Genomic DNA, 21320 nt, shown 5'->3' with positions numbered 1-21320 from the left:
TCAAACTGGAAAGATGTTGATGCCAGTAGACTGTGATAAGTTATGTATGCATAATGTAATTTCTGGAGTAACCACTAAAAACCTATACATTCAAAAATAAAAATAATATAAATCAAAATTAAATTCTAAAAAACCCACAGGAAGGCAGGAAAAAGAAAACAAACAAAAAACAGAGAAAACAGAAAATATTAAAATGGCAGACTTAAGCTCTAAAATATCAATAATTACACTAAATGTAAATGGTCTTAAAAACAATTAAAAGTAAATTTAAAAAAATGACTCAGCTAAATGCAAGGGCATTATGCTGAATGGGGCGGGGGAGCCAATCTCAAAAGGTCACATACTGGATGTTTCCATTTATATAACTGTTCATTTCCTAGGACTGCCATAATAAATTACCACAAACTGGGTGACTTAGCACAACAGAATTTCATTGTCTCACAGTTCTGGAGGCTAAAAGTGCAAAATCATGGTGTCAGCAAGGCCATGCTCCCTCTGAAGTTGCTAAGGGAGCATCCTTCCTTGCCTCTTCCAGCTTCTGGTAGTCCCAGACATTTCCTGGCTTGTGACAACATAACTACTCACTACATGGCATTCTCCCTACATCTCTTCATATATTCTTTGTCTTCTGTCTATGTTGGTCTCTACATCCAAATTTCCCTTTTTCATAAGGACATCAGTGATATTGGATTAGGGCCTATCCTGATGACCTCATTTTAACTTGATTAACTCTGTAAAGACCCCATTTCTAAATAAAGTCACATTCTGAGTTGCTGGCAGTTAAGTGTTCAACATACCTTTTTGAGGGAACACAATTCAACCCACAACAATAACATTCTCAAACTGACAAGATTATATAAATGGAAAACATGTTAGTGGTTAGGGATGGTGCAAGGTTAGGTAGTGGTTGTGACTATAAAAGGGTAGCATGAGAGAACTTTGTGGTGGTGGAATAGTTCTGTATCTTAAGTGCAGTGCCAGTTACATAAATCCATGCATGTGATAAAGTGGCAGAGAACTACACACACATTTATCAATATCCTGATTTTGATATTATACTATTGGTATATAAGACATAACCACTGAAAAAAACTGTGCAAAGTGTACATAGGACCTCTCTACCTTTGCAACTTCCTCTGAATTTTTATTTCAAAATGAAGTATAATATATGGTATGCCCACACCAAGACACATAATCAAGCAGTTTCAGAAAACAAAAAGAAGATCCTACAGCTCTGAGAGAAGAAAAAAAGCAAATACAAAGGTTCAACATGGAACATAAAAGAGCATAGAATAATGCCCTTCAAAACTGAAGGAAAATGAGAATTCTATACCAGCTAAAATATCACTCAAGTGTAAGGGTAGAATAAAGATATTTTCAGACACATGAGACCTCAAAACAAGTATCTCTCATTAACCTTTTCTCAAGAAGCCACAGGAAGATGTGTTCTAGCAAAATCAGAGAGCAAACAAAGCAAGAGGAAGACGGAATCCAGGAAACAAGGATCCTACAATAGGAAAAAGGGAACTCCCAGGATAAACATCAGTACGAAACCTAGTTGGTTCAAAATGAGTGGCATCTATGTGAGCACTGCTGCTGTATCCATGAAGCCTGGGGGCTCCTTCTGAAGGGAGGATCACTACCTGCATCTGAAGGACACCTTTGGTGTAGTGGGGAGACATCAAGAGTTGGTAGCTCCTAAACTCAGGAACCTAATCTCTCATGTCTTGCTGTGAGATCCTCAACGGTGAAATGGGGATGATGATCCATCTCACAGAAGGCCACTGGGGGGAATTAGAGATGACATGTAATGGGCAACCAGATGGGAAAAAGAGCTCTCCAATCAGTTTTTCTGGCTCATTCTTACCTCTAGTTCATGGAGGGGAACAGGTTGTGATGGAAGGCAGGAAACACACTTGATCTTTATGGTCAGGGGATTTAAGTCCTGTTTTTGCTCCTCAGTCATGATAGGAACTTCTGTTTTTAAAGTCAAAAAACAATCTAAAATGCTGGCAGACTTCCCCCTGCCACGACTCACAACAGTTTGCCATCCTGGGGGGTGGGGAGGGAAATACGCACAGCATTAGACTGTTACTCATGACAGCCCAAGACAAGTACAAAGGGTTCAGGCAACCTGAAAAGAGCCAATGTTAAATTATAACCAAAAGAAGAAAACTTAAAAAAAAAAAAAGGAATTGGCAAACACCTATTACCAGCATATTATATGCCAGTTTCTCAAACTGAGGTCCCATAAGTTCCCTAAGAGAATTTAATTGTTGTGATTTAATCTTGATGATCATCTTGTAATATAAGCATTTCCTGAATCATCTATAGGGATATCAATGCTTAGGTGGTACCCTCAAGCAGTCTGATTTACTTGGTCTGAGATGTAGCCTCCATGCTAGGGTTTTTATTTTTATTTTATTTTTTTAAGATTTTATTTATTTGTCAGAGAGAGAGAGCACAAGCAGGGAGAGAGGCAGGCAGAGGGAGAAGCAGACTCCCCGCCGAGCAAGGAGCCCAATCATAACCCAAGCCAAAGGTAGACACCCAACCGACTGAGCCACCCAGGCGTCCCCAAGCTAGGGTTTTTAAAAGCTCCCCAAGTGAGATGCCTGGGTGGCTTAGTCAGTTGGGTGTCTGCCTTCTGCTCAGGTCATGATCCCAGAGTACTGGGATCAGGTCCCACGTTGGCCTCCCTGCTCAGTGGGAAGTCTGTTTCTCCCTCTCCCTCTGCCTCGCCCCCAAGCTTGTGCTCTCTCACTCTCTCTCAAATAAATAAATAAAATATTAAAAAAAAAAACATAATAAAAGCTCCCCAGGTGATTCAGAACCACTGTTCTAGTATAGTAACTACTGGCCATTTGTGGCTACTTAAATTAAAATTAAAATTAAATACAATTTAGGGATGCCTGGGTTGCTCAGTTGGTTAAGCGTCTGCCTTCGGCTCAGGTCAGGATCCCAGGGTCCTGGGATCGAGTCCTGCATCAGGCTCCCTGCTCAGCGGGGAGCCTGCTTCTTCCTCAGCTTGCACTCTCTCTCTGACAAATAAATTAAAAAAATCTAAATAAATAAATAAATAAATAAATTAATTTAATTAAATACAACTTAAAATGCAGTTCCTTCATCACATGAGTCACATTTCAAATGCTCAGTAGCCATGTGTAGCTATGAGCTACTGGACCAGACAACACAGATCTGGAACATTTCCATCACTGCAGAAAGTTCTCTTGGAGAGTGCTGCTCCAGGCAAGTACTTTAGAACAGAACACATTCAAGAACACATAATGCCAGGGTCTCTGTCATGGAGGCCAGTGGTGCTGCTTTAACAGGTGTGGTCCAACAAGAAAAGCATAGATCCTGATGTAGAACATAACTGGTACATCAGAGCCGAATCAAACATGGCACACCTCCGGCTAGGACAGTTTGCGGTAGCGCAAGTAGGGAAAAGGGTGGGTGAACGGAGCCACCGCGTGGCACACACATAGCTGGGAGAATATTTTTCTCATGAAAGGGGTCCATACATTTTACCAGGTGGAGACATATTGGTGTGGGGGCTGGGGGGGGGAGATCAAATCCTCCAGCTGTACAGAGAGGCCTAGGCTCACATCCTGGCTCTCTTATCTTATAGTCACATGGCCTACAACAAGTTAGAGGCTCTGTGAGGCTTAATTTCCTCCTGTGCAAAATGGGCAGAGATCCCACCATGCTTAGGGTGAAGGATTAAGAGGGTTTATGTAGGAGAAGTTGCTGGGAACACTGCCCAGCATATAGCGGGTGCTCAAAAAGATCAGCTCTGCTCCTTTCACAAGGTTTGTAAATGTATTTCTAGGGCACACGAAGTCCCAGTCACTCATGCTCAGAAAGAGCTTCCCTTCTAAAACAAGTCACGGGCCCGGGGTGTGCAGCTGAGCACACGGGCCTGAGCATGGGGCCACGTGCAGCTCCTGGGGGCAGCCCCCAGGGCTCCCACGACTTTCTCTTCAACAAAGCCCACTCATTAAGGCCATAACTAATCATGATTTGTATTCTAGAACTCTGTAAACCTTTTCATGGAAAAGACTGCCCCGTTTAGAAGAAATCTCCAGTGCAAACGTGCACTCAAATCATCATTCAGAAATTTAGGGAGGCGTCAGCCATAACTTCAGGGTAGGGTTTCACAAACTCAAAACCACAGATACTTGAGGACAGAGATTCTCGGCTGTGGGGACTGTCCTGTGCATTATGGGACAGCAGCTTCCCTCTGCTCCCACCTGTGACAACCAAAACTACCTCCTCATACGACCCAATGTCCCCCTGGGGGCACAAGTGCCCAGGCTGAGGAGCCCAGCTCCAGAGTAAGAGAAAAGGAGCCCAGGAACGGACCCCGCAAGGTGCATGAATCTACAACAACCAGACTTGAGCGTGCCTTAATGTCACTGGATCCTCAGAACAGCCCTGTGTGGCTGCCACCGTCTCTGCTTCATAGACAGAGAAACTAAGGTCCGGAAATGTTCAGAAGTCATCCAAGGTCTCTTGGCCAATAAGCGGTGGGACCCATGTCCAAACCAGGCCTGCCTGGTGACACTTGGCCCCTCCACTACGCAACAAAAAATAAGAGCTCATTCCAGAGTCTTTCGAAACTCTTAATGGGTCACTGGCCAACAAATATTCACCACTAGGGGATGCAAAGCCTAGGGCCTAACTTGAAATCGAAGATGATTACCAAAAATTATCATGCTGGTTTTGGAATGATCTTATGCTATTATTCTACGGCAAAAACAAACATCCAGCTGGCCTGCCGAGCCAAGGCCCTTCTTAGCTTAGGACCATAAACCATGCTATCGGTACAAGGGAGGAGGTTTACCTTTCTGCCTTCCTTGCTGGAGGCCCAGCACCCTGCACCCAGCCCACCCAAATGTTCTGAATAAGCAGCTGCCACCTCCACACCAGTAACCTCTCTGAGTTCTACTGTGTGCAAGTTTATACACATTATCTCACGTGATCCTTCCTGCAGCCTCCCGGGGTGGAAATTCTCACCCATGTCTACAGATGAGGACATGGAGTCGAAGAACTCAGAGAACGTGGGCAACTTGCTGGGCAGTGGCTGAGCCAAGATTCAAAGTCCGTTTGTCACTGGTGCTCTTGGAATCATTGTCTCCTTACAGGGCTGTGACAGTGCAGGTTAGAGAGAGGGGAAGCCCAGACACTTCTGGGCTTCACCCTGCTGGAAAAAGTCACGCCAGGATGGTTGAGACCATCTGAGCTTCTCCTTCCTCCCACAGCAAAATTAAGCAGCAAAATCAACCTCGACCCAAAGTCAGCGGATGACCCGGAGCTCACCCATCTATAGGCACGGGTTTCTCTTGGGGATTCAGCCCACAAGGTGTTCCCCAGAGATGTGTGCCCCCAGCAGGAGTGTGCAAGCGCTGTGCGGAGGCTGGGTCCTCCTGGAGCACAGCCTGAGAGTGGGTATGCGTCTCTGAAAATTCATTTCTCTAGAAAAGACTCCAATGCCACGGGAGAGCTAAGACAGCCTGAAAGGTCCAACTTTAGGTGAAAGCGGATTTTCAAAAATCCATTTAAAAGTGAAAACTAGGGGCGCCTGGGTGGCTCAGTCGTTAAGCGTCTGCCTTGGGCTCAGGTCATGATCCCAGGGTCCTGGGATCGAGCCCCGCATCGGGCTCCCTGCTCCGCGGGAAGCCTGCTTCCCCCTCTCCCACTCCCCCTGCTTGTGTTCCCTCTCGCTGCATGTCTCTCTCTCAAATAAATAAATAAATTCTTGAAAAAAAAGAAAGTGAAAACTAAAAAATTAACCGTATTTCCTCAAGATGTATCAACATCAACACAAGAGCTTGTGAGAATTTGATTTTCCTGGCACCTGTGGAACTTGATGCTGACTTTCATGAGGTAAAACCTCAAGCCGCTGCAAGGGTTCGTTCCCACTCAAGATAGTAGCCTAGATTTCTGCAGATTGGCCAGTAGAGGGCGCACATTCACCCTGATGGCCAAAAACAACAACAACAAAATGCCTACAATGAAATAGGCTTGAAATGATTTTCTCTGAAAAGAAAGAGGGTTTCCCCTCCATGTTACTATTTTAAAAATGAAGTCATATAATTTTACCCAAAATACATTCTGAGCTTTCCATTGTCAAAACCTAGGGATATAACATGCATACCTTCTTATTATTTGTCAAACCGTAGAAAACCTAGTTTCCAAATTGTGATAAATCTTACAAAGCAAAGAACGAAACCCCTGTTCTGCCCCTGAGCTATGTGACCTCAAGTGAGTAGCTTTGCCGTCTCCGAGTTTTGATGCCTCACAGGACAAAGGACAGGCACCCCGAGAGCCCCCCTCCAAGCTTACTGGGAGGCTCAGTGTTTGCCATGAGCAGGATGGGACAGAAATACCGGCTCCTTCCCTCATTTCCTCTACTAGATGTTTTCGTAAAAATCTGTAGGACGGTGTTTATAAAAAGCAGCATCTTATTTAGCAAACAAAATCAGCACAACTATTCTCACAGGTTTCTTTGGAATCAGGCCTGAGTTCAAACCCTGGCCTCGCCCTTACTTGCTGTGTGATCTTGAACAATACGTCTGACCTCCCTGTGCCTCCTTCTCCTCCTCTGTACAACAGAGACGCTTGCCTGCACTTTTGCTGAAGTGACTATGAGCGTGAAGCTAGGTGGCAGAACAGAGGCTTGGTCAATGCGAACATCCTGTTTATGGACATTCTAGCCACATAGGACAAGACAACCAGAACCTGTTGGGACCAGGGGTAGCCACCTGCAAGGAGCGGCATCACCACCAGCTCAGTGGAGAAGGTACCATGCTTCCAGTTTCCTTCCACCTTGGGGTCAGTTTCCTCTTCTGCTCGAGACTTCTTCCTTTTCTTCTGGCTCTTCTTTCTTCCCTCTGAGTCTTTCTGTTTAACTGTGAAATCAAAGGAAGGACATAAGCATTCAAAGGAGCTCATATCCAAGCTACCATATGTGAAAGCATACATGCATACCTACAAGGTTCTGGAAGATCCTTGAAGGCAGAGGTTGTCTTTTGTGCTGCTGCCCTTCCCCAGCAACCAGAAAATGTGTCTATGTGTAGATAGCAGACCGATTGCCAGTTACATGCAGGAAGATCCTGATCTCCCACCTGGTCCAACCCGAGAACACGGGCAGAGGGGGCTGAGGTTGGATGATGATCAGCACCGCCACATACCAAACTTCTCCCCCAAGTCAGCTCTTAACCACAGTGTAGGGCTGAGGTTTGGGCTTTGGAGTTGAACCACCAAGGTTCCAGAACCAGATCTCCCCCCTCCCTAACCATCCTAAGCCTCAATCACTTCATCTGTAGAATGGGGGGCAATAGCACCTGCCTTGTAGGGTGTTGAGAAGAGTAAATGAGCAAAGGTACATGAAATATTCAGCTCTGTGCTAAGCTCAGATCCAGGGGAGAAAAGAGGAGACATACATATCTAACGTAATTGAAGCCATGAGCTATTTGTTCTGTGATACAAAGACCAATGGAACAGACTATAGAAAGCCCAGAAATACACTGCATGTATAAGGGGACTTAACAGATATCAGAGGTGGCATTTCAGATCAGTGGGAAAGGATGGGCTAGTCAATTAATTATACTGACTATCCATGTGGAGGCAAATGAAATTATTGGGCACCTCGTGCCATATGCAAAATGAAAGGCAGACTAATGGTGCAAAACAAAAAACTTCAAAATAATTAGAAGAATATATAGGAGACTCTACTGATGTCCGGATGAGGAGGATTTCTTAAACATTACCAAAAATACAAACTAGAAAGGAATAGTTACATACCTGGTATGCAAAACGAGACAGCACAAATAAAGTAAAAGGGTAAGTTGCAGACCCTGGCCTATGATGTTTACAGTGCATGTAAGTAACCATGATAATTATCCAGAAGATTTAAAGAATAAAGCTTATGGATCAGTAAGAAAAAAATGTAAAACTCAGGGGTGCCTGGGTGGCTCAGTCAGTTAAGCATCTGCCTTCAGCTCAGGTCATGATCTTGGGATCCTGGAATCGAGCCCCAAGCCCCCAATTCAGGCTCCCTGCTCAGTGGGGAGTCTGTTTCTCCCTCTCCCTCTGCTCCTCTCCACCACTCATGCTCTTTCTCTCTCAAATAAATAAAATCTTTAAAAAAAAAAAAAGTGTAATGGAATGCCTGGGTGACTCAGTCAGTTAAGCATCTGCCTTCAGCTCAGGTCATGATCCCGGGGTCCTGGGCTCTAGTTAGGCATAGGGTTCCCTCTGCCTGCCGCTCCCCCTGCTTGCACTCACTCTCTCTCTCTGTTTCTCTCTGTGACAAATAAAATCTTTCAAAAAATAAAAAAATAAAATAAAAATTTAAAAAAGCGTAAGACCCAACAGAAAAATAAGCAAAGAAACAGGAATAGGTAAATCACATAAGACTGTGACCAAATAAGCATATGAGATGCTATCAATCCCATGAGGAATTAGGAAGTAAGCCCCTGACCATGTCAAGCATGGCTGATAATATGGAAAAGCTGGAATTCTCAGGACTTCTGTCAGGAGGGCAAAGAGGTACAATCCAGAGAGTAAAACCCAGCAATACCTCCTGAGGGGTCAAGGTGCATTTCGCATGCCCTATGACCCCACTGGGTGAATGCCCTAGACCCTCTGGCCCAGGCACACAGAGACCTGCGCAAGAATGCTTGCTATCACAGTGTTGGTGACAGCGGGAAATGGGAGATAACTCAAATGTCCCTCGGTGGGGAGTCCACGGGTGGAGGATGGCATAGCTATCTGATGGGGCTATGTTACAAAGAAGGAGCTGGACTTACATATATGGACACAAATGAACTTTAAAAATCAAGATGAGTGCAAAGAGCAAGTTGCAGGAAGATATGTACAGTATGAAATCATTTCTGCAACTCATAAAAACAAAAATCAACACAACATTGTATGAATGTGTCAGAAAGAATGGGGTGGCAGGGAAGGGTCACACCAATTTCTATGTAGGATAGGGTATGCTTTTTTTTTTTTTTAAGATTTTATTTATTTATTTGAGAGAAAAAGAGTGAGAGCACAAGTAGGGGGGAGAAAGAAGCAGATTCCGGCCTAAGCAGGGAGCCCGATTCGGGGCTCAATCCCAGCACCCTGGGATCTCGACCTGAACCAAAGGCAGATGCTTAACTGACTGAGCCACCCAGGCACCCCTAGGGTATGCTTCTTGAAAGCACAGCGTGCAAAAGAGACACCCTGTATCTGTAAACTTTTCTTTTTCAAAAAGAAAGAAGGAAGGGAGGATGAGAGGGATGGAGAGAGGGAGGAATGAAGGAAGGAAGGAAAGAAACAAAGGAAGAAAGGAAGAAAGAAAGAAGAGGACAGAGCAAGGAGAAAGAAGAGCAAGAAAGAAATGAAGGAAATGTGGCAAAATATTAACACCTAAATTACATACATTGTTTATTTTTTGTGTACTCTTCTATTTTTTTTTCCAAAATAAAAAAGATGGTTTGAAAATCTCATTAAAATGCTTAAAGAGTAGGGGCGCCTGGGTGGCTCAGTTGGTTAAGCGACTGCCTTCGGCTCAGGTCATGATCCTGGAGTCCCTGGATCGAGTCCCTGGATCGAGTCCCACATCGGGCTCCCTGCTCAGCAAGGAGCCTGCTTCTCCCTCTAACCCTCTCTCCTCTCATGTACTCTCTCTCTCTCATTCTCGCTCTCTCAAATAAATAAATAAATCTTTTTTAAAAAAAATGCTTAAAGAGTATTTCTGAAAAGCAAGGCTATTTAATCTGGAAAAGAGAAAACTCAGAAACCAAGTCGAAGGTGTTCAGATATGAAAGTGTGGACTAGTCTTTTAGGGCCTTAAAAAAGGAATGTGAGTAACTGTGTTTCCGACGCCTGGCAGAGAGCCTGCCTCAAGCAGTCACTTCTCTCTGCAGCTTTGGAGTGTTGAACTCAAACCAGGAAAAGCAGATTAATTGATAGAGAGTTAAGGAAATGATTTGTAGCAGTTACAGCTGTACAAACAGGAAGTGGACCATCCCAGGAGGCAGCAAGTGCAAGGGCTCTAGAATATTCCACCTCATACTGGAAACCTAACTGCTTGCTGAAAAACTGGTGAGGAGAACAAGGTCAAGAATGAAGAGGTCAATGTAGTGGCTTCTGAGGACCCTTGCCTCTCTGTCTGTTCCTAAGACTACAAGCTTCTGCATGAGTGGTTCCTGCGACGTGGGATGCTATTTCCCTCATTCCACCATGAGAAGCAAATAACTGCTTATCTTCCGAGAGTCTTTCCATAAACCCGACTCTTGTGCTTCCCCAACATACCTACCTACCCTACCACAGCATCTATCACATAGGAATGTAGTTATTTATTTGAAAGTCTACAGTCAACATTAGGGATTTTCATGCCCCCCATGTTCACGACATCGTGAGTCAGGAGCATGGAAACACTGGTGGAGTGGGAAGGGATGTTGGGCGGATGGGTGAGATGATGTGGGTAAGGTAATGGGATGAGGTGGGATGGAATGCCTGGGTGAGGCGAGACAGAATGGGTAAGTTGAAAGTGTATGTAGTGTTCTTTTACTTTCAAGTAACATTTGGCCAGATATCAAAGAATCTTTCTGAAGTATTCTGAATTTGAAATATTTCATAATTCTTCTAAGTCTAGTTATATTATAAAATTACAAAATCCCATCCTAACTTACTTTGAAATTTTTGCTTTTCTAACATGTTTGTTAAGCTGCTAAATGATGATCTCTCAGTTAATTCCTTCATCTCCATCCCAGATGCTGCTCCCAAAGAAAGAGCTGTTTCTCTTGAAATACTCCATCTAGAAAATACACAGAGAGAAAAATAAATGAAGGTGAAAAAAATCGGGGACCAAATCTAAGAATCTATTTACTGCACCATATGTGAGATTTTTATTTATTTTAGATTTTATTTATTTATTTGTCAGAGAGAAAGAGCACAAGCAGGGGGAGTGGCAGGCAGAGGGAGAAGCAGGCTCCCCGCTGAGCAAGAAGCCTGATGTGGGGCTCAATCCCAGGACTCTGGGATCATGACTCGAGCCCAAGGCAGACGCTTAACCGAGTGTGCCACCCAGGCGTGCTGTGAGCAGATTTTTAAAAAATGACATTGCATTCCTCTAACCGATGCTTCTTAAATTTCAGTGTGCATATGAATCACCTGGAAATGCTGTTAAATAAAATGCAGGTATGGTTCAGTAAGCCTGGGGTGGATCTGACGTTCCACATTTCTAACAAGTTCCTAGTAATGCCAATGCTGTTGCTCGGCAGACCACACTTTTACTATCAATTTCTAACTGACTAGAAATATTATGGAAAATAATATATTTTTATGAAAGCAGTCAAAACTCTAAAATATCCAGGAATTCATTTACAGGAATTATCCAACATCTATAGGAAGAAAAAAAAATTAACTCTATTAAAAATCATAAAGGAGGAGCTGAATTAGGTGAAAAGATATACCATAATCATGGATGGGAGAGGCTCACAATGTAAAAATGTCAATTCTTCTCAAATTAGTGCATAAATTCAACACAAAAAACAATTTTTTTAAAGTCAAAAATTTTTAATGACATAGTCCCTTTGTTCTCCCCATCCCATTCTCCCAAGCCACCAGCTGGGCCTCCATTCTACCTCTGGTCCCCACAGCATCCAAGGAATCTCCAGATCCTTCTTAGGCTCTAAGAGCAACTGCACTCACAGCAGGAAACGCTGTGGACTCAGTGATCTGAAGATATGGGCTGGAGTCCTGGCTTTACCAACACTCCCAAGAATTCCAGTTTTAAAACTTTGAGCAAATCACTAACCACTCTGTTATGCTGTGAAGAAAACAGAGATGATAATACCACCTCACAGACTGACCATGATGAGGATTGAGATAAACCAACAAGTGCAAAAGCACAGTGCATGTTTGCACTCATAAACACAGCATTCCTTTCTCTATTCCTTTAATTTCACCCAGATTGCATGAGCTCTAAGTTACTAAAAATCCACATGACTCCTGGTGAGAGTCTGTACAGCTTGTACAAGAGGGGGTTCCACTCCCACTCCCTAAAATAACATGGGTCTATCCTTACCGAACTGTGGCAAGATCTTCCATTCTGGGTATCTTTTCATATTCCTCGGAGATCTTGGGAAAAGTTTCAGACTCTGCTGGGTGAGAATCTGATTATATTTATTAGCAAATGGACATCCTGTTCCATTCTAGTTCATTAAGAAATGAGGGCCCTTTACTCATTTTGTAATGGCAGTCACCAAGCAGAGGGATAGGTGTGTGGTGAGCATAAAAAGGCTGGTTAATAATAAACGAGTAAATGAATGAATATAAAGACTAATTAGGATTATTTGGACAAATGGAGACAAGAGGAAGCCTCCAATTTCTTATATAATATCCCACAGAGGGAAAACAAAGGAAAAAAAAGTCTATTATCTATTCAGTTGTCCAATTCAACACTGTTTACATTAGAGGATACTGGTAACACTCCCAAGATCCCTACATCCCCACCTACAGGGAATGTTACAGTGCTACCAGCAGATGAAAAATTATGTAGTCGCCACAAATGGAGTTTATGCAAAGTTCTTAAGTAAATAGGAAAGTGCATGTTAATAGGAAAGTGCATATTAATCTCAGAATACAAAATCTCAAAATACAAAATTATGTATCCAGAACAACCCTATCTATGTAAAAAAAATCTTACAACAAAGGAATTTGCCATGATAACCAAAAAATTACAATGCTTGTTCCTGGTGATAGAACTATAGATTGATTTCCCTGCTTGGTTTATACTTTCTATATTCACTGACGTTTTCTAAAAACAAAAACAAAAACAAACCACACATATATAACTTCTATAGTTAGAAAAGTTTTGTAAGTCATGAAATAAAAATTAAACAAAAAGAAGGGATCAAGAACAAAAAGTGATTCCCGCACTGAAACAGCGCTGGGTTCTAGAGGGAACCAGCACCAGCAGGAGTTGCTGATACACAGGAAGGATCCCAGTGTACATGCACGATGCCAGCAACACCCATCTATCCCCTTCCCTGCCATCAACTTCCCCCAGCTTGTCCACAAAGTCATGTCCACTCACCATGCAAAGACTTGATGTGTTTTCCTGCTTTTTCTCGTGCATCCTCCTGGTTCCACTCCTCTTTGATGTGTGGGGCCTGTGCAGATAATCTCCTCTGATTTAAAACCAAATTTTTCACTTCCTCTAGAATGTAGGAGAACCATTGACTCAATCAATCAGAAATGCTTACCAAACACCTTCTATGTGTACGGCACTCTCCTAGTGCTGTAGATGGAGCAGGTGGATAAGACAGGCAGGGCCCCTGCCCTCCAGGAGCAGTTGCCTAGGCACTGCTTCAAAATATCAGGAAATCCAATCCTCAACTGGCAATGGCTTCTTCCAAATAAGACCATTACATACTTGACATGTGTCCTTCCATTTAATCATTGCACTTCACTTGAAGGAAGGCACTCCCACTTCCCCTAGTTTACAGATGGGGAGTAGGACACATAACTTTCCTGTGGTCAGAGAGCTGGTACTTATTAAGCCAGAACTATCCCCCCCCCCCCCCCCCCCCCCCCCCCCCGCCCAGGGCTCCTTGCAGCCAGCTAGGGAGATGAGCCCTCTATCTTTCAATTCTATCAATACGGGACTCTGTATGCTTGTGGCAGCAACCAACATGTGAGGAATGATGAATGCAGATAATGGAAGCTATAAGAAAGAGGTGAAGAAAAGAAGAGATGCAATTGGATTCAGTGTTGAAGGACAGATACCAATTGTGGAGAAGGAGATGAGGCTAAGAGCCCACGAGGTACGGCCCCATAGCTGAAGGCAGGTCTCACAACGGGGAAAACCCTAGTGTTTTCAGGGACCAGGAGTGAAGGTGAGAATAGCAGCGAGAAAAGAGGCGTGGGGAACAAATTAGAGGATGCCTTCAAGACCAGACTCAGAAGACAGGCCTGGTTCCCTAAGCCACTGGGTGGCCATAAAAAGGTTCAGAGCAATGAAGTGCCAAGGTCAAAGCAGGGCTATAGACAAGTCAGGGAACAGTGGTAGGAGAGAGATGGGGAAGAGACCTGGATGCAGAGGGAGGAGCCAGCTGAGGGGTAGAGAGTCCCAAAGGACACCACACAGGCAGGAACACTAACCAGGTGTTGGGTGGAGTGATGGCCAAGAGCTAAGGGCATAGCCGGGGTCACATATGACTTAGGGGCTTCGTGAATGGTGCAGTCTTTGTCCAGTAACTGAGAAACCAAGAAGCCGAGCAGATTTAATAGAGGAAAAATGCTGACTTTTGATGGGATGTTCCATTCAAGACCAGCAGGCTGAAAACTAACCAGTTCTGGGCATGGGACCTATGGTTCACCCAAATACATTTCCCATCCTCTTTGGAACATGAGCCAAACCTCTCACGCTGTTTCTGCCCTCCCACAGACAAGAGTTTCAAGAAGATATCTTTTAAAGTGAAAAAAAGGCAGGACTTAAGACAACATGTACACCAGATGCATTTTCATTAAAATATTCTTTCTACTTACATATAAAATGCACAGGGAAATCATAGCAATGACTACCTCTGGTCAAGCATCATGTGATCTTATTTCTTTCTCCCTTGTGCTAGTCAATTTTTTTTTTTTTAGATTATTTATTTCAGAAGGAGAGAGAGAACATGTGTGGGGAGGGGCAGAGGGAGAGAAGCCAACTCCCCACTGAGACCATCATCCCACGACTCCGAGATCCTGACCTGAGCGGAAATCACAAGTTGGACACCCAACCGACTGAGCCACCTGGGCGCCCATATGCTAGTCAATTTCTAAATTGTTTTACATAGTGAACATACACTGCTTATGGAAAGAAATGATTTAACGTAAGAGGCAGTGATATCAGGCGTGAGATGGGGCTTGGGGAGGGGCAAGTGCTATCATTTCAAGAACACTCACAAAGGCCCATGGCCCTCCCTGCAGGGTCTAGAACACCCTTCCTCTTCCCTTTTCCGGCCAATTGACTCCATTTACCCTTCCACACTTGGCCCCCATGGCCCCTTCTCCAGGAATCCTTCCTGATACACCTGCCCCAACACCCCTGCTCCAATGTGAGCTCACTTCGGGGCAGATGTTTACCAGAAATTCTGGCTCAGCAGCTCTGGGGCAGGCCCTGGAATCTGCATTTGGGCAGCCCTCCAAATGCATCTAACGCAGGTGGTTTTGAACCCCATGCTTTGAAGACATGGGTCTTTCGTTTGGTCCAAGCAAGAAAGTCACCTTGAATCCCATTTTCTCACACAGAAACCCTACAGTGAGTAATTTAGATATAAACCAATGATTCTCAGCCAGGGGTGATTCTGCTCCCCTCTGCAAGAGACCTTTGGCAATGTCTGAAGAAAATTTTGGTTGTCACAACTGGGAGGCTACTACAGGCATCCAGCAGGTGGAGGTCATGGATGCTGCTGAGCATCCTACAGTGCCCAGGACAGCTCCCACAAAAAGAAATTATCTGATCCAAAATGCCAACAGCACCCAGGGTAAGAAACCCCCAGATGTAAGTGAAAGATGAACAGTCAGAAGTGCCAAGTCCCCGGTGCCAGAAAGGCTCCCCAAGAAGGCAGGCTAGAAAGACAGAGAAAGCAGAGGGTTTCTAGTCACCAAAAATGGGTTCTGATTCTGGCGCTGTCACACACTTCAAGCAGGTGTCAGTCGCCTTTGCTCTCTGTAAAATGGGGGTAACTATACTTATCTGGAGCCACCAACAACAGTGATAATAGTACACACTCCTTCCATTCTTGGATGCACATCCCCGTGACATTTTGACATCTCTAAAAACTGGATGCATCTTACAATTAACCCCACAGCATAGTTTAATTGCAGCATTTTAGTTTTTAAATATAGACAACACACACTCTCTTTATTGCCGGGGGGGGGGGGTGCACTCCCATCACCCTGCCTCGGGGCATATAAGCAGAGGAAGTGGGAAGGTGCCCAAGGTCATTGGCTAGTTCAAGAAGGGAGACAGGTTGAATTGAGCTGGCTGACTTCAAAGCCTGGATCTTTCCACTCCTACTAGCTCTCTCCTTGGAGGTGAGCTCAAAAGGGGACTTTCTGGCATTGATAAAATATTTACCCCGGGCGCCTGGGTGGTTCAGTCAGTTGGCATCTGCCAACTGTCTGTGTAAAAGAACACCAAGAGGCTCTAAGTGCAGGACTGGGAGGCTTAGCAGCCTGAGGTTACGCCCACCAGCCTCGTCCTCCAGGGCGCTGCTCTCCACCTGTCTGCCTTCTGTGCCTGGCGCTCCCCCAGCCCCCACCTCACAACAGTCAGTTGGCATCTGCCTTCAGCTCGGGTCATGGTCTCAGGGTCCTGGGATAGAGCCCTGCATCGGGCTCCCTGCTCAGTGGGGAACCTGCTTCTCCCTCTCCCTCTGCCCCTATCCCCTGTTTGTGAGAATAAGAGTAAGAATCTCGAGGGTCTATATGAAAAGACTAATATGGTGGTCTCAGGGTCATGGGATTTTTTTTTTTAAGATTTTTTTATTTATTCATTTGAGACACAGAGATACAGAGAGAGAGAGCATGAGCAGTGGGAGAGGCAGAGGGAGAGGGAGAGGGAGAAGCAGACTCCCCGCCGAGCCAGGAGCCCGATGCGGGACTCGATCCCAGGACCCTGGGATCATGACCTGAGCTGAAGGCAGACGCTTAACCATCTGAGCCACCCAGGCGCCCCAGGGTCATGGGATTCTTAAGTTTTCTCTTGTTTCCTGGTGTTTTTTTGTCAGTGAACACCCAATACTCAGCCAGGAGACAGGCCTGTGGGGAATGCACATGTGGGTGCTGCCTGGGGACAGGAAGTCCAGAAATGTGACAGAGGTAGAGGTGGTGACCAATGCATATGCACACAGACACTGCCCACCCTCAAACACAACTCCAGGGGGCAGTACTTCCTGATGCTCAAGCTTGTCCTGGAGGGATGACACACCACTGACACTCAAAGCCACATGTGCCCCGGGAAAGTGAGATGAAGGAGGGGACACTGGTTTTGATCCTGTTACCGGTGAGAAGTCACACGCCTCGAGAAACGTTTCAAACACAAATACCTGACTTACCGAAAGATCCTGTATCTTCTGAATACCCAGTATTCTTTAACCGGTAATACCTGACTTTTCTCGAAACCTTGTCCTTAGTGTCCCAGACCTTCAAGGTTATTTTGTGACAATTAATTTTCTTTAGTAATTCTTTCGTCACGTTGATGTTAAAAGTTTGGGTCCATGACACCCAGACTTTGTCCCCTTCGTGCCATGGCCTCACTGTCTGTGTAAAAGAACACCAAGAGGCTCTAAGTGCAGGACTGGGAGGCTTAGCAGCCTGAGGTTATGCCCACCAGCCTCGTCCTCCAGGGCGCTGCTCTCCACCTGTCTGCCTTCTGTGCCTGGCGCTCCCCCAGCCCCCACCTCACATCAGGAAATGGGTGTCCTGGCTGGGGCCCCATCACACGTCTGGGTTCATCGGAAAAGACAGAGTCAAAGCAATTACCTGCCAATCGTGCCCTTTCCAGTAACTTCCAAGCACTGACCCAGAGTCAGGCCATAGGCAGGCGGGTGAGTGTGTGTGCGGGCAGGCAGGTATGCACACACATGGATACACACAGGTACTCACACAGACAAGGAAATCACAAGAGCAGCAAAAACTTTTGAAAACACCAAAGTTTCAAAAACTTTTGAAAAACTTTTGAAACACCAAAGAAATGACTAGATAAAGATATATAAATAGTCTGGTAATGGGTATTAGGAGGTCAGTGCATATCCTGCATTTCTAGCAAGCTCCAAGGGAAGCAAGCACACTTTCTGTAGTATTAGACTGTATGTGAGGTGTGTGTACACACACACACACACACACACACACACACACACACACCTTTACCCCTGAATCCAGGAACACTTTGGCCACCATTGGAAACACCACCATGTCAACTTTTTTAGGCTCCGCATCATCGGGCAGAAGGAAATACTCAATGTGGTAGTAACGCCGAACCTTTGCAGCAGGTTTGTCCATTTTAGGGTGTTTCCTGTATTTTTCCATCAAAATTGTATATTTTCCTTTATAACCTAGAAGACACGGATTTAATGAGTCTTGTTTGAACCTCACATGGGAAAGCACACCCATCTCCACAGTTCCCTGGAACCAAAAAAGAGCCTGATGCTGTGGGAGGCCGCCCATCCCCATGCTGTCTGCCCCACTCGGGGCTGAGATGCAGGTCCAGGCCCCCTAGCCAGTGGAGTAACAGGGTGCAGAAATTCACTGCACGACGCTGAGAGGGAGCGCCTCCTTACATTTTTCACCTGTGGCGCTTCACCTGCCTCCCCCTGGTCTTGGTGGTAAAAACAGTTCAAGTCACCAAGAAGACGGGTCAATTCTAAACATGGTATATATATACATCTAACTAAAGAGCCTCCAAAATATCTGAGGCAAGAATGGATAGAACTACAAGGAGAAGCTGAAACTAATCTTCAGGGGGGTTAGTGCAAGTAGACAAAAATAGATATATATCAAAAGTGGAGTTCTTTTCTCTGCCCCTAATCTTAGAGGTTCAATCATGTGACTCCCTTTGGCCAAAAAAATGTGAGCAGGTGGGAGGTGCCCAAAGACTTGAAGAGTTCTGGGTTGTCTGGGCTTGCCCTCTCATGTGTCTCTGCCTTTCTATAACAAGAATGTGTCTGGCTGACCCACAGGTCCAGGAGGAGGAGGAGGAGAGACACGGGGAGCAGAGCGGAGCCACTGCAGGGACCCTAGCCTGGAGTCGTTGACCTGCTTATCCAGGAGAACAAGGGATTCCAGTCTGAAGCCCTTGACTTGGGGAGTTGTTTGGGTCTGTTACACAGAATTTGGGGGGCAACAGGTAATTGATATACCTATACGCTCAGAGATTTTCATTCAATACATCTGAGAATTTAAACAAGGGATTTGGTGATGCACAGCCAGATTATGAGAACCCACGCTGTATGGGTTCTCATTTACTCATCCACAAAAAGCAGAAATAATACCACCTGCTTTTTAGGGTTGTTGAGAGGATTAAGCATGTGAAGCCTATTTAATCACTCACTTGTCTGGCCCACAATGGGCTCCCTAAAATTGCAGTTTCCTTCCTGACCTCTGCTGCTGGCATTGGCCACCTCACTTGGGGAAGCCAGTGGAGGGAGCTCAGGTGCCCCAAACTTCTGGGAGAAGGTCATTAGCGCACCCCATTTTGCGGAGAGTGTTGGGATTCTGCTCCAGCACTTACCAGTGTTCACCGGGAAAGCCAGTGAGATGATGAATTTGCAGGGGACAACCTGGGGCACATCGGAGTTGAAGGTGCTGGCAGGCCCATATGAGGACTCGCTGCTGCATGGGTGCTCAGAGTCTGACTCCTGGGCTTGGGCTTTGACCTGCAGGTACTCCTCCATATCACACTCACTCCCAGACTGGTAAAAGCTGGCCATGGAGGACATGGGCCCCATGCTCGCTCTGTCCTCATCCTCCCACTCCCAGGCATGCAGCGACATTCTGCAGAGCACCCACGGGCGTGGCACTCCTGGCTGCAAGAAAATAAAGGCGCTGCTGTCACCTCCCTCTGTTCCCAGGAGGTAAGCCCTGCCTCTTTCAGGATGACCCACCCTTCCCCTCCTTCCCTTCCCCTGTCCCGTCCTGGTTTGAACGGCCAAGGCCTCACACACTGCCTGGCATGCAGTAGGCACTCAACAATGAACCACAGAGAATGGTGGCTTGCAGTAATCATGATAACAAGCAACCCGTTTCTCCAACTCGAGTCCCTATCCTCCCCCAGCCCCAGCTGCTCCTCCTTTCACGAGTCAATCATTGGCACTCTGGAATGCCAGCTCCAGCTAAGTGCAATTACCCAAGGACCGCAAAGTTGAGAGAAAACCCTGTGCTTCCACTAGGGGAGGCCTCAGGGTGAGGGCAGCGCCAAAGCCCAGGATGAGTTTGCAATGTGGGGACAGGCGAACCGGGCAAGGGGACAGCACGTGCAAAAGTCTGGTGAGGTCCAAGAGGGGAGGAACCCCCGAGGCAAGGCACGAATGGGCCCTGAGTGCTGGGTTCAGGGCACAAGCTCAGGGTCCATGGAGGAGGAACCCGGGCTAACGTTTTGTTTAGAACGGGGTGCCCAGCTGGAGCGGCAGGTAGAGAGGGACCTTCGGTACCTGCGAGGGGAGGCGCTGGGCAGCAGCCTGGGCGTCACGGCCCCCAGGCGAGAAGGCTCCAAGGACGCAGTCTACCCACCGGAGCAGGACGCCGCTGCGCAATTATGTTTGACAGTTGCTAGGAGACGGGCGTGGCTCCGGCCCCGGGGCGGGGCTCCTCCGGGGGCGGGGCTCCTGGGGGCGGGACTTCCCGCCTCGGCTGCCGTCCCCGGACCAGGTGCACAGACAAGGTCTGGCAAAAAGGTGTATCCAAATTCAGAAACTAGTTGCCTCGTTTCATTCACTCATTCATTCATCCAATCTTTAAGGATATTCCTACTCTGAACGTGAGCACCTATTATACGCCTCGCCCTTACCTACAGTACAGGGGGCTCGGCTCCCCCTATACCTCCACATTCTTCGATAAAGGCAAGGGAAGCAATGAGCTCTGAAAACTCTGATAACTCTACCCCGCCCCAAACCTCTTTCACATAGACTCTCTGCTTCTGTCGCTGATGGCCTTAAAAAATCATGAGAATTCTGTTTAGTGATCATGAGCCCCAACTCAGGGATGAGGAAACTGAGGCTTAGATTGGTGGGGCGACCTGCCTGAGGTCACACAGGCGAGTGTGTCGCAGCAGCGCTGGACTGAAATCCAGACTGACTTCAAAGCCTGGGCTGGTCTGCAAACACTCCCCTCTCAATTCCCCCCCCCCCCCCAGCTGGGAGTCTAGCTGTTGATCCCAATGTAGATCACAGAATACCCAAGGGGTAGGGTGCAGGGACACACCACAGAGGTAACTAGCAGGAGGGGGCAGGCTTCATGGAGGAGGTGATAAAAGCCAAACTTTGGGGTTTGCCAGGCAGTGAAAGCAAGAGAAAGTATTCCAGGCAGAGGGAACAGTATATACAAAAGCCCAGAGGGGTGAAGGTGCATGGCAAGTTCAGGGAAGGGATGATGAGGCTGGAGTGGTGCGCAGGGCCCCTGGTACACAGGTGTGGAGGGCAGGCAGGGCTCCAAGACTATGGGCAATGGGGAGCCACATTAGGTTTTCTGTTAAGGGAGTGCAGCTCCACTCCACGCAGGTCATTTAAGAGAATGGGAGCTGAGGCTCCACACATGTGACTGTTGGGGAAACT

The 21320-nt window shown here is 46.2% G+C and overlaps 1 protein-coding gene across 1 annotated transcript in view; it reads right to left on the bottom strand.

The window, feature by feature from the left end:
- The window catches only part of CFAP92 (cilia and flagella associated protein 92 (putative)), a 60865-nt gene extending 41321 nt beyond the window's left edge, over positions 1 to 19544 (bottom strand). Inside the window, exons 1-8 of the mRNA XM_044912692.1 lie at positions 19283 to 19544; positions 17917 to 18107; positions 17100 to 17313; positions 13097 to 13219; positions 12086 to 12173; positions 10689 to 10813; positions 6768 to 6914; positions 1868 to 2052 (exon numbers count right to left, since the gene is read on the bottom strand). Of these exons, the coding sequence (XP_044768627.1) occupies positions 1868 to 2052; positions 6768 to 6914; positions 10689 to 10813; positions 12086 to 12173; positions 13097 to 13219; positions 17100 to 17313; positions 17917 to 18107; positions 19283 to 19544 (1335 nt within the window). The remainder of the gene's footprint in view (positions 1 to 1867; positions 2053 to 6767; positions 6915 to 10688; positions 10814 to 12085; positions 12174 to 13096; positions 13220 to 17099; positions 17314 to 17916; positions 18108 to 19282) is intronic.
- Positions 19545 to 21320: the final 1776 nt, after the last annotated feature.

The sequence above is a fragment of the Neomonachus schauinslandi genome, chromosome 1 (genome assembly GCF_002201575.2).
Source record: "Neomonachus schauinslandi chromosome 1, ASM220157v2, whole genome shotgun sequence".
In the NCBI taxonomy this organism is placed as follows: Eukaryota; Metazoa; Chordata; class Mammalia; order Carnivora; family Phocidae; genus Neomonachus; species Neomonachus schauinslandi.
The sequence above is the reverse complement of the archived record's forward strand: the minus strand, read 5'-3'. Positions and strand labels throughout refer to the sequence as shown.